The 17,565-nt window shown below is 41.0% G+C and overlaps 1 protein-coding gene across 3 annotated transcripts; it reads left to right on the forward strand.

Annotated features, from left to right (window-relative positions):
• Window positions 1-1,557: 1,557 nt before the first annotated feature.
• Window positions 1,558-16,241, forward strand: pex6 (peroxisomal biogenesis factor 6). 3 transcript variants are annotated; one of them, XM_041983226.1, is made up of 18 exons: window positions 1,558-2,113; window positions 2,254-2,880; window positions 3,541-3,710; window positions 3,858-3,941; window positions 4,128-4,239; window positions 5,032-5,165; window positions 5,320-5,422; window positions 5,539-5,741; window positions 7,769-7,955; window positions 9,181-9,257; window positions 10,940-11,090; window positions 12,365-12,570; window positions 12,789-12,850; window positions 13,267-13,375; window positions 13,595-13,711; window positions 14,815-14,892; window positions 15,132-15,271; window positions 15,829-16,241. In XM_041983226.1, the coding sequence occupies exons 1-18, from the start codon at window positions 1,586-1,588 to the stop codon at window positions 15,963-15,965; spliced, it is 3,225 nt and encodes a 1,074-aa protein (XP_041839160.1). In that variant the 5' UTR covers window positions 1,558-1,585; the 3' UTR covers window positions 15,966-16,241. The 3 variants fall into 3 exon arrangements, with proteins under 3 accessions (XP_041839160.1, XP_041839159.1, XP_041839161.1); XM_041983225.1 differs by having other exon boundaries at window positions 5,317-5,422; window positions 15,829-16,240; XM_041983227.1 differs by having other exon boundaries at window positions 5,317-5,422; window positions 10,973-11,090; window positions 15,829-16,238.
• Window positions 16,242-17,565: the final 1,324 nt, after the last annotated feature.

Genomic DNA, 17,565 nt, shown 5'->3' on the forward strand with positions numbered 1-17,565 from the left:
AACGTGGTCCATCGGGATCTCAGTCTCACACCCAGAAAAAGTCTGCTTTTTCCCTCCCGAGTCGTCATGCAAATGATGTGATGAATATTCAATACAGGCGTTCACCTGACCTTTTATAGCCACCATGTTGGCGTGGGAAGGAGTTCCATCACGTGCACCCGCTTTACAGTTGATTCTTATTTATGAATGGAAACAGGCGTAGGTCATGCATGCGTACGCTTTAACAAATGTCTCATATTTCACAGCATTTCATCAATTTTATTCTGTACCGTTGGTGTCGCAGTTTCCCGTTGTCCCAACTTATGTGCGTACGCCTGGCTTAAAGTTTTGCTGTGGAGGTAGGAACATTTTCCCTGCAAGTTGGTTTTTATAAATCACAAAACTTGACTAAATTTGGCGTACGCCGGTTTTTGTTCCTATGCAAGCTTGATAAATAAGGCCCATGGTGATTATCCTGCTGGAAGCAGCATCAGAAGATGCTACACTGTGATCATAAAGGAATAGACATGGTCAGCAGCAATACTCAGGTAGGTTGTGGTGGTTAAACCAGGCCACAGTCGTACTAAGGGCCCAAAGTGGAGCAAGAAAATACGCCCACCCACCCACCCACCATTATATCACAGCCAGTCTGAATTGTTAATACAAGTCAGGATGCCAGGTTTAGACAATACAATTGTGTGTGAAGCCCATAAACAGTGTATTACTTCTGTGTCACATGACTATGGTAGCTTATCATATAAAGATGCTGTTACTGTTGGTGTTGATGAGGTTTTATTTAATATTTTACTAGTATAAGGCAGGTTATTTGTTCATTGTTTTATTCCATTCATCATATTACTTTATTATATTATATTTTTTTATTTTCCATTTAATGAATGAATCATATTTTCACCTATAGTTTAATTATTTTTTATTTTAAAAAGATTTATTCTATCTTTTTTTATTTAATTTACTCGTTAGTATAATTTATTATTGTTTTAAAATCATTTCTTTCAAGCACTGATGTTCTTAAGTTACCATCTGAATGTGGAGCTAAAACAGAGACTAATCAGGCCAGGCAACATTTTTCCATCTTCTATTGTCCAGTGTTGGTGAGTGTGTGCGAATTGTAGCTTCAGTTTCCTGTTTTTAGGAGGCACCCGGTGTGGTTTTCTGCTGCTGTAGTCCATCTGCTTCAAGGTTGGATGTGTTTAGAGGTATTCTGCATGTCTTGGTTGGAAGCAGTGGTTATTACTGTTGCCTTCCTATCATCTTCAATCAGTCTGCACATTTTCATATCGCATCAACCAGGGTTTTTGTTCCAGACAACTGCTGCTCACTGGATGTTTTCTCTTCTTCAGACCATCCTCTGTAAACCCTAGAGATGGTTGTGTGTGAAAATCCCAGTAGATCAGCAGTTTCTGAAATACTAAAACCAACAACCATGCCACATTCAAAGTCACTTGAATCCTCTTTCTTCCTGATTCTGATGCTCAGTTAGAACTCCAGCAAGTCTGGGTCTTGTCTGTGCTGCAGTTCACCAGTTCGGCCACAGGGTGGCAGTAAAGACGCCGCACAAGCAAAGGGGCCACGAAGAAGACTAAACATGGTGGTTCAGGTTGAGTTGAAATGTTTGGAGAGTTTCCCTTCACTGCTGAATCCTTTGGATGTTTTGGTATTAAATTCTCATCTGGATTCGGTTTTCCACAATGACACAGACACACCAATCATCCTCTTTACTCAGCACCAGCCTCAGGCCTGTAGAAGAACCGGCATTTTGCTGCGGGTTCACCCGACCACCGAGGAGGAGATGGCAAGCTGCGAAGGAGGAATCTATCCTCAAGCCGACACCGACTCGGTCCAGCGAGTCCGTCTCTTCACTAGCCGCTACTTTTTTCAGCACCACCGGCTTCAGCAGCTCAGAATCACCGGGACAGTTAGGCCTCTGGAGCCTGTCAACTTAGACCGAGTGGTGCTGGGTGCCCGCAGCCGGCAGACCCTCCACTGGGCCGGAGCGGAGCAGTTCACCACTGGACTGTTGGAGCTTTGTCGTTCGGGGCAACTGCTGCTGGCACGGCAGGGGGACCCGCTGCTGCTGCCCCACCATCCCTTGTTAGGAACGGACTTGGGACAGGTGAGATTAGGGACTGCTAATGAATAACTTCAGTGAGCATATTTTTCGTCTTTGTTTGGGTTTGTATGTGGAGTTTTAGAAGCCCCAGTCAGTTTAGATCTTGCCTGCTTGTTTAAAGTGTTTTCTACATATGCGTTTAGGTGCAGCTGCAGCAGCTGGAGCTTCTTGTGTTGGAGTGCAGTCCTGTAACACAGGGGAGGATAACAGCCAACACGTCTCTGGTTCTAACAGACTGCTGGGATTCAGTGGACCCCCCAGTGCCCTCCTTGCCCTGCAGACCACCCAGACTGTGCGTCTCAGACTTTGCTCATTATGCAGATGGCCTTGGCGGTGGGGGATCACTCCTCGACAGCAGGAGGCTGTCAGGTTCGAGGTTCTCTGACATCCTTCAGGCGCTGGAGGGCAGGTTGGACATCCGTGTGGTGGACACACAACGATGGCACGAGATCAAAGGTCAGCGGGGGGCGGCTGTGGATGCGGACAGCTGTGTGTTTGTGAGCAAGCAGCTGCTTCTCAGACTGGGGTTGTTCAACCATGAGTGGATAAGGGTGTCCAGGCTGGGTGAATCCTTCAGAGCACACACCGGAGAGACTGATGTCAAGTTGGGCCTCTGTAGAGAGCGACTGGTCTGCTTGGTGATGGTGGATCTAAATCTGAGTCCAGAACTCCAGATCCATGATGATGTGGGTTTCATATCGGCAACCTTGTGGTTCAACATGACTGCAGGAGAAATGATTCCTGTGAAGAGCTGCACACTTAGGATGAAGGTAATTACATATTTATAACTATTCTTAATGTCTAAGACCTCCAGGAACATACGTTTCCTGCAGGCGAGCGTGTGACATATGGTTGTCTGTTTGTATATATCCTTGTGTGTCTATGATAGTGTGTGTGTCACATGCACAGTGGTGCAAACAAAAGAAGAGGGTTAGTCTCTAGCTGCATCACAGGAACATAAATAAGACCTAAGACAAGCACTGTGAGTCTACAGATTCAGCTAAAAAAAAGATGATAGAACAACTAACTGGACATTTCAGTGTTCTCATTCTGTAACATCTTCTCTTAAACTCATTTCCATTTGGGGTTTCTTTCCATGCATTAATTTGGCTTCTGAAAGCGCAGTCACCTTCTTCCTCTTGTAGAAAACTCATCCATCAGTGTGGTTACACATTCCTCCCAGCAGGACAACCATTCACACCAGTTTAGAAGATATTTAGAAATAAGTGTTTTCACAGGAGAAAAAAAGCTCAGTAGAAAACCTGAACACAAAGACTGATGCAATATGTTCAAAGCAACTGCAGCAGCTGCAGTATTATAGTTGTAGATCATCTAAAAAAATAACGAGAGTTCTGAGGCATGTTGAGTTTTTTCTGCCAGCGGATCCTTACTTTGCTGAGCTGTTCGTCCTCTTGTCTTTTTTGTCTCAGAGGTGGAGGCCATCACCTCCAGAGCCAGATTGTCACCTCTCTGAAAGTCTCTGCCGCTCTGCCTCTCCACCCTTCGCCAGCAAGCTTCACATCCAGCCAGTCGTCTCTCCGTTGTACAACAACCTCAGCTGCTGTGACAACCTGCTGGCCGCACACTTCAGCACACCCAGGTCAGCTGACGCTCTGAGTCACAGGTGGTTTCTGCTCCAACATTACATGAGAAATGACTTGACTTGTCGCTTTTTGGGGGATTTGAGCTTCCAGCCTTTCTGTGAATTGTTCTGTTATTGTAACCAGCTTGTCCTGACTTTTTGCAGAGTGGTTTCACAGGGAGACGTCCTGACAGTACCAGCTGAAGGACATCCAGACCTGCTTGTAAATAATTCTGAGGGAATCCACAGGTACCACACGTCAAGCAAATACAGCACTGTACACATGTTTTAATACATTAGTAAGCTTTAAACTAAATGAGAAATTGTTTATTAGTTATTTCCTCATAAAATACTCAGCGTCGATTTTCCTCTGAATAAATAGTAAATGAGCTGCTGCAATCTCAGCTCTGGTCTGTGACCTTTGACCTCTGTCAGGTGTCCGGTGCTGTTCTTCAGAGTGCAGAAAGTGTGTTCGTCTGCAGAGGGAGAGGAGGAAGGAGAAGGAGGCGCTCATCTGGCTGACAGAGTGCACACTTCACTCTACATGGTAAGCATTGGCTTCATACAGCTCTGGAAAAATAAGAGACCACTGCAAAATGATCATTTTCTTTTAGGTATTTTATCTTTTAAATGTGCAAGTAATGTTGAACTGAACATTTTGTTGTCAACTGCTGACAAGATTTTTCCAAATTTCCCAAATCAAACTGTTGTTCTTGAGAGAAGAACTTTAAAGGTGCAACATGTAACAAAATCAAAGGTCAGCGACAGAAAAAATAATATACCACTAAAAACTATGTTTCTATTGGTATCTAATCACGTTGCTTAAATAACTGTTATGTCTTTACTCTCTTAAAATGAGCTGTTTATATCTACTTGCCGTGGGTCCACACAAATGTCAGCTGCCATATTTGTGCCACCGTTTTTACTACGGTGTCTCTGAATGGACAAACAACTCAGTGTGTGAAGTGAGAGCCCTTCAAGCTTTAAAACTGCAGGACCGGCTTTGTTTGATAGAAGCTAGAGCACCATTTTGGGACAAGTAATGCCTTAGAAGGCATGTAGAAGAAGACACATGTACACAGTGTTGAAGAAGTTGCCTGTAGATCACTGGATCAACTTTAAAAGAAATGACTATATCAAAACAAGAGATTGGTGTTGTGTTTGCATGATAAATAAAATAAAAACAAATCACCTGATCACTTTTAAAGTAATGATACCAATGTTTTGACTAAAGAACAATCAGAAATCTGCCTTTGGTGGAATATCCCTGGTTTGTAATCACAGCTTTATTGCAGCCTTAGTTTCAGTGACATGAATCTGTGGATGATTGCTTTCTCAGGGAGCGTCCACCAACAGCTCTGTCCCCTGCGACTCTGTCGAGGGAACATCTCTGTGGTGTAGCCTTTCTCCTCCAGGACTCAGCAAGACTGTTGACCTCATCAGCTGCATCATCCTGCCTCACCTGCAGCACAGGTAACTCACCCGAAGCTGTAAAAACCATACAACAATCAGCCACAGCACTGAAACATAATCTGACCTTTCTGCTCTCATGAACCTTGTAAAGAAAGAGATGAATCAAGGTAAATGAAGTGATGAGTAAAGTCAGTGTTGTTTCTGGCTGTAGCAGCTCTCTGTCTGGTTGCACCATCCTCCTGTACGGTCCTTCAGGCAGCGGAAAGACGACTGTGGTCAGAGCAGCGAGTCGCAGACTGAACCTCCACCTTCTGCAGGTGCGGCTGCAGCTATGAGATCATTACACGGATCTTACAGTATTAGAAATGCATGTTTTCTGGCTGCTGCAGCAGCCTGTTGCAGTCATGTTTTTCCTGCTGTTCCCTGTGTTTAGGTGGACTGTGTGACCATTTGCGCTGACACCCCTGCAGCCTCTGAAGTGAAGCTGACGTCTGCATTTCAGCGGGCTGAAGCCCTGCAGCCCTGCATCCTGCTGCTCAGGAACCTGCCGCTCCTCCTCAGAGCTCGCGGAGCCGCTGAAGACGATGGCAGAGTCCAAGCAGCGCTGTGCCAGCTGCTCAGCAGCACCCCCACCAGGTCAGTTACTATTATTTAAACAACCAAGCTGTCTTTTTGTAACTTGGGTAATCAAATCTATGGATCTATGTTTTTATCTTAACAACACTCAAAGCACTTGACATTGAGTCCATGTGTGCCTACATTCACACATTTTTTAGGGGTTAAGAGCCAGTTTCTGACAGGACAGTTTTGTCCATAGACAGTGTGTGTTGTCCTCTGAAACAAAATCAATTTCACAGCAGGTTAGGTGTGCAGCAAAAGTTAGTGTGAAGATGTAACTCAGTGACAGAACCACCATCATAACCCTGAAAACCTGAATTTAACCATTAAATTTCTGCTTGATCCACAGCGCTATCGCTTATATTATCAACAGTTCTTCAGGAACAGTATTGTGTAACTCTTTGGATGAATTGTGATGGATAGTTTACCCTTTAGGTGATCACCAGAAGTTTTCCAGCCATTTGTGTCCGATCCAGGAGGTTTACAATCCAGCTGCAAAATACAGCATTTATACAGAGGCTTTGTGGTAGATCCACAATGAGTCCATGATAATAACAGTATTTATCACAGTTTCATTATAAAAAAAAGATCACTATCACTACTATGTTGCTAGGAGACCTCTATTTTCTGATTCCTGTCAAACTTTCAACCAGTCAGAGAGCATAAATTGACTTTAATGTGTAATTATGAGCAGCTAAAGATCAACAAGTGAGCAGAAAGTTCTATGTCTGAAGAAAAATAATGGTCCTGTATGGCTGGAATAAAGCCAAGATGTTTTTGATAGACAGAGGTGCCAAAAACGAGCTGGTTTTATGAGGAAAGAATGTAAAAAGGAGCATAAATAGCCAAAAACAACTGGAGGAAAAACAGAATATATTAATAGTTTCTGTTGTGTGTTTGCTTTAAAGCCAATATTTTTTCTCCTGGAAGCCAAGATTTGAGAGAACGATGTGCAGGAGAGAAAAGGCTCGGTCACTGTTGATCTGTGTGTTATTTCTACAAAGTTCTGTTAATAATAATAGCTGTTTTCTTGTTTTGGTTGGTCTTTATGCTGCTATATCTATTGATACATTAATTTTACATCATTTTTGCCTCATATTCTGACAATTAAGGCTGTCCTGAAAAAGTAATATCTAGATGTTGGCTGGGATTAAAAGAGCTGAGCACTGATTTTTACATTAAAACCAAAAATAGCTCAATAAATGGCTTCTTAGAGTTTTAAGAGTTAAACCTGAAAGTGATTCTGAATCCTGTTTGGTGACAAGACTGTTGTTGGGTGAACTCATAGTTGTTGTTCTGAACATAAAAACAGATTTGAACAGGAAGAAGTGTGTTTTTATTATAATAATATCTCTCTGAATCATAATCAACATGCTGAGGTGTGTATTCATACAGTTATTTTAGTTAAAGTTACAGTTCTGTGTTTTTTCTGTGGATTTGCAGCATTTTACAGAAATGTCTGTTTTTGTTTCTGCTCAGGTACACACCTAAAGATTCATCTAAAAAAGCTCAAATTCATTCAGTACTGAAAGTTTTTGCAAGTAGTAACAAAAAAACTAGCTTAGCAGTGTGTGTGTGTGTGATAGAAATCTGTTCTAGAGTCGTCATAGCAAACGATTTATTTATACAGGAGCAGTTTTAATAAATAGAGTTCTGCTCTTAAGAGAAAACAAAGTAATATTTAAGCTTGGCGTTAATTAGATTTTCCTCTGACTTCAACAGCTTGACCTCGAGTTGTGACACAAGTAGCCGTACCTATTGATGAACATTACTCCAGAAAACTGAGGAGCTGAACTTTTGAGCTAAACATCAGTTTTAGCTGTAAGCACCAGGAGAAAAGCTGCACAGCTGGAGACCAGTTTTAATTCCTGTCGAAGTGGAGATCATTTAAATGTCTTGTCTAGTGTTTGGCGCTAGAGTTAGAAACCAAAGGAGATGTTTGCACACGCTCAGCAAGAGCTGCTGCATTTGCAGTAAATCCACAAGACTGTTACTCATGAATGAATCTCCCTGAAAAATTTAACATGGCTGTGTTTGTGTCTCAGTGTGGTTGTCGTGGCAACAGCCTGCCGATCTCGCGATCTCTCTGCCGGTGTCATGGGGGCGTTTGTCCACCAGGTGGAGATGGAGAGTCCCACAGAGGAGCAGCGCCACTCCATGTTGGTCAGCCTGAGCCGAGAACTTCCCCTGGGCAGAGACGTCAACCTGGAGAAACTTTCCAAACTCACCGCAGTACGTGATGGTTTGGTTCAGTCAGTGCTCTACTACAGGTTTAAGGAAATAAAATGTAACTGGAATTAGACAAGAAATTTCTAAAAACGTGTTAAATTCTGACAACTTTGACACCAAAACAAAAGATGCAACATCTAAACTTCATTAATGAATACTTGTCCAGTGAAACAGCAACAACTTTTGCATTTATGCTGCACTCTTTGTTTCCTGTTTGGATCAATATATTCATAACTGGTTGAATTATTACGGGAAAAAAAGATAAATTAATAGTTATTGGTCCAAAGTGTTGGCTATAATGACACCTAGTGACACAAATTGTGAACTACAACCAACTGAATGCCCTCATTGTAACAGCCTTTTGGCTGTAACATGAGCCCTGGTCCTCAAGGCCCACTATCCTGCAGGTCTTCGATGTCTCCCTGCTGCAACACTCCTGATTCAAATTAAACGCCTCTCTTACAAGCTCTGCACAAGTCTGCTAATGAGCCATTAAAAGAATGAGGTGTGTTGTAGCAGGGAGACATCTAAAGCCTGGTACACACAACAATTTTTGGGCTATTTTTGTCCCGATTTTGCCTCTTCCTGACCTCCGACAGCAAACGCCCGATCATTGTGAGATTTCCCTGTCCACTCTTCATTTGGTCTGTGGTGTGTTACGAGCCGATTTGTCCCGAAAATCCGCTCCGAAACGGGTCGCAGCCGACAATGGGGAATGTTGACGATATACAATATTTCTGATTTCCGAGGAACTTCAACGACTTGTGCTCGTAAATCCGCTTTTTTAAACTTTAAACCTTAAAATAAGCCCAAAGAATTTTTTGCCTTTAAATTTTTTGTAGTAATTCCCTGAAACGAGCAGAGTAAGTCAGGACCGGGTTTTCATGGAGTGTGCGCTTGTTTCCCAGTGTGGAAACGTCCACAGATGCAACGGCTCAGATGAGCCCTGCCGGTCACCCGCAGACTGTGACTCATGATATATCTGGTTGTTTTGAAAAAAAAAAAATGTAAAAATTACGTTAACATTCAATAAAATAATTGTCTGTGTTAAATAATCGATACAACAATAACGTGTCAACTTGTCCAACTCTACTGTTTTCTTAAAGTGTAATAAAGGTGGAAAAAAGCTCGACCATTAAAATAAGAAACAAACATTTTAATTCAGTTCATACGGGACATTGTGACCATGTTGATGGTGGACGGCTTGTGTGTCCCTCCTGTCTGTCAGGGGTTCGTGTTGGGCGATCTGAATGCACTGCTGGTTGAAGCTGGACGAGCTGCCTGCAGGAGGCTGATCCACACCTGGTGAGACTTAGTAAAGACATTGTTTAATGTGCTGCTGTGTGTGCATTTCAGACAGCAGATGTTTTTAACCCAAGTTCTTAAATATCTTAAATTGCACCTTAATCTCTTATTAACTAGGTCTTTTTGTTCATCCTCCTGTCTAAAGTAAGAAAGCCAACATAAATGAAGTATATCTTCACAGCTACAAGTGTTATATGTATGATCTAGATCTCAAATGAAAGCTGAGACGTGTGATTACTACTGAAGTAATCAAGATATGTTACTGTGTCAGAGTAAATTCACCTGGAACACAGTAGAAAATGTAAATAAGATCTCCTCCTAAAAGAATAATAAAAAAAACATTGCTTTGCGTGAAAACAGAGGATAGCAGCCTAGTAAAGTAATATCTGATGAAGAACTGTGCAAAAGTAGAAGGTAAACAGTGAACCTGAGCAGTTTTACAGATGTTTTAAATAGCGGTGTGTTACACAGGTAAATATCTCAGGAAGCCATCAGCTGATGATGATGATGGACACCTCTATCTATGGTCAGAGTCAGGAGGATCCAGGGATAGCCCCACATTCACCTTAAAAACACCATGAGGATCCAGAAAGAAGTGAAGAGTAGTCTATGATTGGAAGAGTAAATACTTCACTATAAAACCTCTTTCATCTCCATAGAAACCAGCAGGACCTTCATGATTCAGTTGAAACAAAGGCAGAGTCATAGGAGAACACATTAGCTTTTTTTAGAGCTGGAATCAAACTTTTCACCACAAAACAGCAAAAGAAAAACATGATTACAGATTCTGGCTGCTAGCTCCAGAGTTTTGTCCCTGTTGTAGAAAAAATTACCAAGAGTCTGGAATGAGTAAAAGTATAAAAAAGTTAATACAGGAGAATTATTGAATACAGAATTACTTGCAAGTAATGAGAGTAGTCGTCTCGCGTGAAGTCGAGAGAGACTCTGGGGAGGCAAGAGGAAAAACAATAGATATACATTTCTGTAGAAAGAATCCTTCCTGAAGACTTTGGGTGGACACACAACTCCAAGAGCTGGCGTCAAAACAACCTCACATAGTTGTGTCTCCACTAAAACCAGTCTGACTAAGAGTCTGAGGAAGGACCAGATAAAGGTCCTCTTACCCTCGTAGTGAACCTTTAACAGAGCATGTATATGAAGAGAATAAACATTTAAAGTGAATTAAAGCATGATGAGTAAAAATGTACCGTGTAAAAAGTGTAAATGAATATAGTAAAGGAAGTAATTATAGTTGTGATTATAATATTATGTATAGAGCATAGTAAGTAAAATTTCTTCCACATCCCACAGTGACGAGACAGACATGTTTGTATCAGCAGTCTCTGCTTTCATGTGACTCCTGGTTTGTGTGGTTTGCTTGAAGTGGAGAAATTAGCAGAAGCTCTAAAGTGGACAGTTATGGTCTCATGTTTTTTTACATTCCCATATAATTGCTTAGAGTTTGAACTGTGTTTAGTTCAGATGCTAATGCTTGGTAGAGTCTTTTAGCTGAGTTTCTCCCGTCATTTTGGTATACATGTTAGGATTGGGGCTTCCCATCTCATGCTGTACAGGGGGCTCTTGTCAATGTTAAGATCCATATTCTAGTTCTGACAAACTTGTCTTCAGTACTGAGCATTTAATTCATTCTTCTAGTTATAAACTAATGTTTTTATTGCCAGGCTCATGACCACAAAGTTCTGTCATTTCTCCAGTCGGGGTCGGCGGCAGGAAGATCTGTGCTCCAGTGGAGTGACCATCCTGAGCCAGGACTTCACCTCTGCCCTGGAGAACCTGCAGGAAGCCCAGTCCAAAGCCATCGGAGCTCCGAAGGTGAACACAACACAACATGAATAAAATAGAATAGAATAGAAATACTTTATTAATCCCTTTGGAGAGTCCCCTGAGGACAGATGAGCTACATGATGAGCCTTGAAAGATTTCAGATGCAAACGGTTTCATTTACAGTCTAATTGGAAAAGGTTTCAGGTAAACTTGTGCAGAAATAACTCTATAACGTATTTTATTCCTCATAGAATATTTTCCTGAAATTTTAGCCAGTTTGCCTCAGATTGGCGAATCTGTCCATCTTTCCATCTGAGAGACTCTGCTTCTCTGAAATGCTCCTTTTATGCTTAGCCATGTTACTCACCTGTTGCCAATTAACCCAATTAGCTGTCAAATGCTCCCCCAGTTGTTTTGAATTTATACCAATTACTTTTCTAGCCTTTTGTTCCAACTTTATTAAATTTTGCTGCCGTCAGATTTAAAATGAGCCTATATTTTCCATTAAATGGAGAAATGTCCCAGTTTCAACATCTGATATGTTTTTTATGTTCTACTGGGAATAAAAAATATAGGTGAAGGAGATTAACAGATCATAACATATTAACTGTTTGATTTACATTTTATTTTCAGTTTACACAAATTTTTACAAAGTTTTTTATGTTTCCAACTTTTTGGGAATTGGGGTTGTATTTAAGATTCTTTACTCTCCACTTGTGCATCACTTTGCTTGAAAGCTGTAAAAAAAAAACGAAAGAAAACATGCACAGCTCTGCAGTTTCATGTGCATAGTGATGATAAACAACTCATTAGCCTCATAGCATAATTGTCCAAGTCATATTTTGGCTGATTTGTGGTTTCTGTCTAACTGTATTCTCCTAACATTGCTGACTGATGTGCATAATTGCCTGTAAAATTTTAAAATATGACTTCGAGTTATGCTCTGAGGCTAACGAGCTGATGCTGTCTGCAGCTGGAAACCCAGCCACTGGAAGAGCCATGCCCAGTCAAAGCGAACTGAAACACCACTGTTTTCCAGCAGGTGGACACTCATTGGTGTGTCCTCCTGCTGGTAAAAAGTGGTCCAGCAGCTGTTCGTAGTGGTATCAGCATTAAAAAACCATCTCAGGATGAAATGTTAACAGTAATGTTAAAAAAAGCACAAAGCAGTTTTTAATCTGAGCAGGTTGACTTTAAACACACATCGACACAGTGGGTTATTTTTTTGTTGCTTCTGTGTTTTATTTATTTATTCGTTGTCACTTTGGCCTCCTGTGTTATGTAACTTTACTCCATCTCATGGTGAAACCTCGTGTAAACAGATCCCCAACGTGCGCTGGGAGGATGTTGGAGGACTGCAGCATGTCAAGAAAGAGATCCTGGACACGGTTCAGCTTCCTCTACAGCGTCCTGAGCTCCTGTCCCTGGGCCTGAACCGGACCGGAGTCCTGCTGTATGGACCCCCTGGGACAGGGAAGACTCTGTTAGCCAAAGCTGTGGCCACCGAGTGCTCCATGACCTTCCTCAGGTAGACAATGAGGAAATACAGACAATCCCACCAAGCAGTTCTTTATTAAATCTCTTAAATAATGTTTTCAGAATCAATTGGTCATCTGTTGTAGCCACAGAGCTAACTGTCCTCATGATATATTTCAGTGTTTTCTTTCCTCTGTTTTGCATTTTGTTCAACATTTCTTATTCTGTGGTTTTCCAAAGTGCGAATGTTGTTGTTTCTTTTGGTTTCAGTGTTAAAGGTCCAGAGCTCATCAACATGTACGTGGGTCAGAGTGAAGAGAACATCCGAGAAGGTTTGTGTTTGTGATCCTTCTGCTTCACTTTCACTTCATTTCTGTGTGAGTAATGTCGCCTCTTAGTTCATATGAAAATTATATGAATTTACTCGTCTTGTTTGGTCATTTAAGATAATTGTTGTGATTTATTTGGTAAATATTTGGTTAAATATTTAGGTGAGTGGTTTCTTACCTTTTTCTTGACTCCTGCATGTACACATGCACATAAATCAAAAGCATATTCTCCAAAGCGTTATTGGTTTTGGAGATTTCCTTTCCACAAATATTTTGTTTCGATAACCTCTATGGGGCATAAAAAGACGATCTAAACAGACTTTTGGTTTGTTTCCTTCCAGCCTGATGCCGTTTTGCACTGTCACATGTCCATAAAATTCTCCTAATTTTACATTTCTTCATGTATGTGCTGTTTCCAGTGTTCCACAGAGCGCGCTCAGCAGCTCCGTGCGTCGTCTTCTTTGACGAGCTGGACTCTTTGGCTCCCAGCAGGGGGCGCAGTGGAGACTCTGGAGGGGTAATGGACAGGTCAGTGTATAATCCTCTGATTCCAGGTCGGTGGTCAGCGAGGGATCATCCAGAGCTTTAATTTGAATCTGTGTGTACTTAAAGGAACCTCAGCTCCCGCACACCTCTTCTTACTGCTCATCATTACCTCTGTCTATAATACTGTGCATTATATCTTTATTTATTTATTTATCTTTTTGGAGCAGCATCCATGAAGTTAAGCTGAATCTCTCTGTACAGGGTCGTGTCTCAGCTGCTGGCCGAACTTGACACGCTACACTCGTCTGCTGGGGTTTTTGTGATCGGAGCCACAAACCGTCCAGACCTGTTGGACCAATCACTGCTCAGACCCGGCAGGTATGGGGCCGACACACAATCACAGCAACATTTGAATCACATCACAGCTGTTACTTGACCTAAATTTACATATTGGAGGTTTTAAAAAAAAAAAGAAAAGGAAAACCTCATCACAGACACATGCAGGAGGAGGAAAAAAACATTTTTCTTGTTTATGAAATGGTATTTTACTTACTGCAAGCAAACAAATAAAAAATTAAATTAAATTAAATTACGGGTAGCACTCAAAATAATAACTAAGCAGCCTATTTTTCAGAATCATTCTTCAAAAATATAGCAGACATGCTGGGTGGGCAACAAACCACGTTTCTGAACAGTTTGAAATGATTGAGAGCTGTGCACTTGTTTGCTGAATTTACACTGGTTTGCTGAATTTACACATGCCCAGTTAGGAATGATCTGACTCCAGTCCAGAGCGATGAGGCGCAACAGAAAGATCTTCTTCCATCTTTATTCTCTCATTCACATGTACAGCTGCAGAGTTTTGGGAGAAAGGTAACACCACTTTTATAGAGACTGTTGAGCTCTGATTGGTCCCGTCTTTTCCCTGTAATAAGCACACATTCCCTTCCTGTCCTCCGCCTGCTTCCTATCAGGCTTCATTAACTCTTACATGGGACATACACACTCAGATTGATGTTCAGTACCAGCTTCTGCTCTATGGTTGACCCCACCACAGCCCGTACTCTGTGGGAGGGCAGAAAAAGTGCTAAAAAAAAAACAGCTAAAAACAGTACTAACAAAGTGCAGCATCCAGTCAAAACACCTGGCGGCAGCTGTGTCTAGACAGGACCCACATACATCATAGTTGTCCTTGATGGACAACTACAAGCTGGCCAGCCTGACCTAAGTGAAACAGTAATATGAAGCAGATTCCCCATCATCTATTGTTTATTCTAAGCTTCCCATCAGTTGTCTAAAGTGACACCTTGTCTGACAACAGTCTGCTGAACTGCTGCATCATCCCAAACAAAGATATTTTAAACAAAGTGGTGATTCTGACTCACAAGAAATCCCCACAGAGAGAGTAAAAAAGGCAAATAAAGATGTTAAATTTTGATCAGAGAGTGAAGGGTTGGATATGTCTGAATGTCTTCTGGCAGGTTTGATAAGCTGGTGTATGTTGGGATCAGCGAGGATCGAGTCGCACAGCTGCAGGTTCTCCAGGCCGTCCTCAGAAAGTAAGAATGACCTGCTCAATGTTACCGCTTTACTAGATCGAAAATGCTCATTTAAAAAGTACGAAAATATCATTCTGCTTCATTAAAATTATTTATTTGCTAAGTGCAAGAACGTTGTGTAGAAGATACTATTTCTTATTTTAAAGTTAATTAATTTGAGACATCAGGCTGTATGATTAAGGTGTCGTGTAAATAATATTGAGAATAGAGACAGAGAAGATGTTTAACCCTGTCTACAGGTTCCAGTTGGACCCTGCTGTAGACCTGCAGGAAGTGGTGGATCGATGCCCTGCTCGCATGACCGGCGCTGATTTGTACGCCCTCTGTTCAGACGCTATGACATCTGCCATCAAGAGAAAGATCGCTCTCATTGATGGTGGTAAGACTACAGACACATCTGCTGTGGCTTGACTGAAACTTACCTATAACTATATAACTTCTTCTTCTTCTTCTTCTTCTTCTTCTTCTTCTTCTTCTTCTTCTTCTTCTTCTTCTTCTTCTTCTTCTTCTTCTTCTTCTTCTTCTTCTTCTTCTTCTTCTTCTTCTTCTTCTCCTTCTCCTTCTCCTCCTCCTCCTCCTCCTCCTCCTCCTCCTCCTCCTCCTCCTGTCTTTGTTAATTTCGGCTTTTTTTGGACTGATGTCAGTTTGTTGTCATCCTAAAACAGGAAGCTTGTGCTTTCCAGATATCTGATTTTTCTTCTTCCATCTGCAGCTTATTATTTCAGTCAGTTTCCATTTATCAAACACTCCCACAAACACAGAAAAAAATATCAAAAGGAAAAAATGTTCAGCTTTGGTCAATAGAATTTAATCTGCAAATCTGATTAAAATGTTCCAGCTATGTCGCTCTGAAGAGCAGCAGCAGGTCCGTCTCTGCCTCATCTTTTTTTAATGCTCATCAGTTTAATCTCAAACCCTCTTCCTCTTCCTCCTCAGGTCTGGATTCAGAGGACTCCCCCGTCCTCCTCTCCGTCGACGATTTCTCTGCAGCGCTGGAGAACTTCACCCCGTCTGTTTCAGACCAGGAGCTGCTGCGATACCAAAACATTCAACAGAAACTGGCTGCAAACTAGAAGCAACAGCCAGCTGGATGTGTGAAGAAGACAAGGACTCCCATTAAAGTTTATTTACATAAAAGAATAAAAAAAATTGTGCTAACATGTGAGGAATTGTTGCTGTAAAATACTGTAAATCAAACACATGTAAATGATGTTAAAAGATAATTTATAAAATTGTACATATGATTAATAACAAATTCAACAGATCAGTGAAGTCATGGGTGATTTTTTATTTACTTTTAGTCTCAATCTTACCTAATTTGACATAATCACACATACATTATCTTCAAAACGTTCACTCCACTGGTAAAATATAACTGTCTTAAGTTTCAGTGTTTTTGCTACTTTATGCCTCCTTTTTACTTTTCCTCAGTGGTTCCCAAACTTTTTGAGCCAAGACCCCCAAGATAACCGGTGTTTGCAACCCCCTGAAATTATTTTGGGGACCCCCAGCTTGGGAAAGGCTGCTTCAGAGGTTAATTTGATAGTTTTATATTACTATTAAATGACTTTTGTTAATAAAAAAAAATCTCAGCCGATAAAATGCTGCTGCAATGATGGCCAGGATGGTTGAGTCAGTAACAAAAGATCAGAAATTAGGAGGAAAAAAATGACAAATTAAGACAAAGTGATAGAAAAAAAGTGATAGTAGTGAGTGGTTAGTTTTACAAGCCATGTATAGAAATAATAGCAGTAAATGCCCCCATTTAGCAGACGTCATGTTTTAGTGAGCTACTTGCAAAGTAACATCAATACTTAAATGTATTGTATCGGTAATTATTCATAGTGGAGGACAGTGCTGCTGTTTATGTGGATCAGAAGTCAGTGAACCATCAAATATCATTTTATTATTTCTATACAGTTATTGTTTGTGCAGATTTTACTGTTTTTGTTATCCTGCATTATGGACCAGTGAATTCCTCTATTTCCTTCCCTTTATTACAAAGAAATTACCCTGTGTTCTTTATAACTTCTTAATTTTAAGCTAAGAGCCAGGATATAGTTTTTAAAATGATGAACAGATTTCAGATTTACAGGAAAACTGCTGGAAATTAGCAACAAGGTGTTTATATGACTGTGTTTCAGTCATTGATGCTTTTTGTTTTTCAAATGAGTTATTACTTAACAGCTAACATTAAACAAATGTGTTTTCACCAAAAGATTTTTAATGTCTCTAACGTCCTTCATGCCAGTTAAAACGAACAATACCTCTTTGATCAGAGATTACTCCAAGAACCAAAAATATGCCCTTTCTAAGCGCTTTAAAAGCAGCAGTAACACTGTTTGTTCGCACCTGCAGACACTTCTGTTTGACGCTTTCTTGGAGCTGCTGCAGTCATTCTGGGCCTGCTGTGTCTTTTCCTGCTGGCTGCCATCATCTTCCTTTTAGTCCAGTGTAAATTACTTTTCATGTTCATCTGCTGCAAACTTTGATCATGATTACAGACTTTGTTCAAAGCTCTAAAAAAGGTGGACGTGGCCTACTGGAAGTTCCTTATAGATGCAAATGCTTCTTCATATAAAGAAGTTTTACTGTATAAACATCGATAGGAATATAACCCTAGATTGTAATGACCTTATAGTCACTCAGTACCACACTAAGTTTAATTAAACA

This window comes from Melanotaenia boesemani, chromosome 4, assembly GCF_017639745.1.
Source record: "Melanotaenia boesemani isolate fMelBoe1 chromosome 4, fMelBoe1.pri, whole genome shotgun sequence".
Classification (NCBI taxonomy): domain Eukaryota; kingdom Metazoa; phylum Chordata; class Actinopteri; order Atheriniformes; family Melanotaeniidae; genus Melanotaenia; species Melanotaenia boesemani.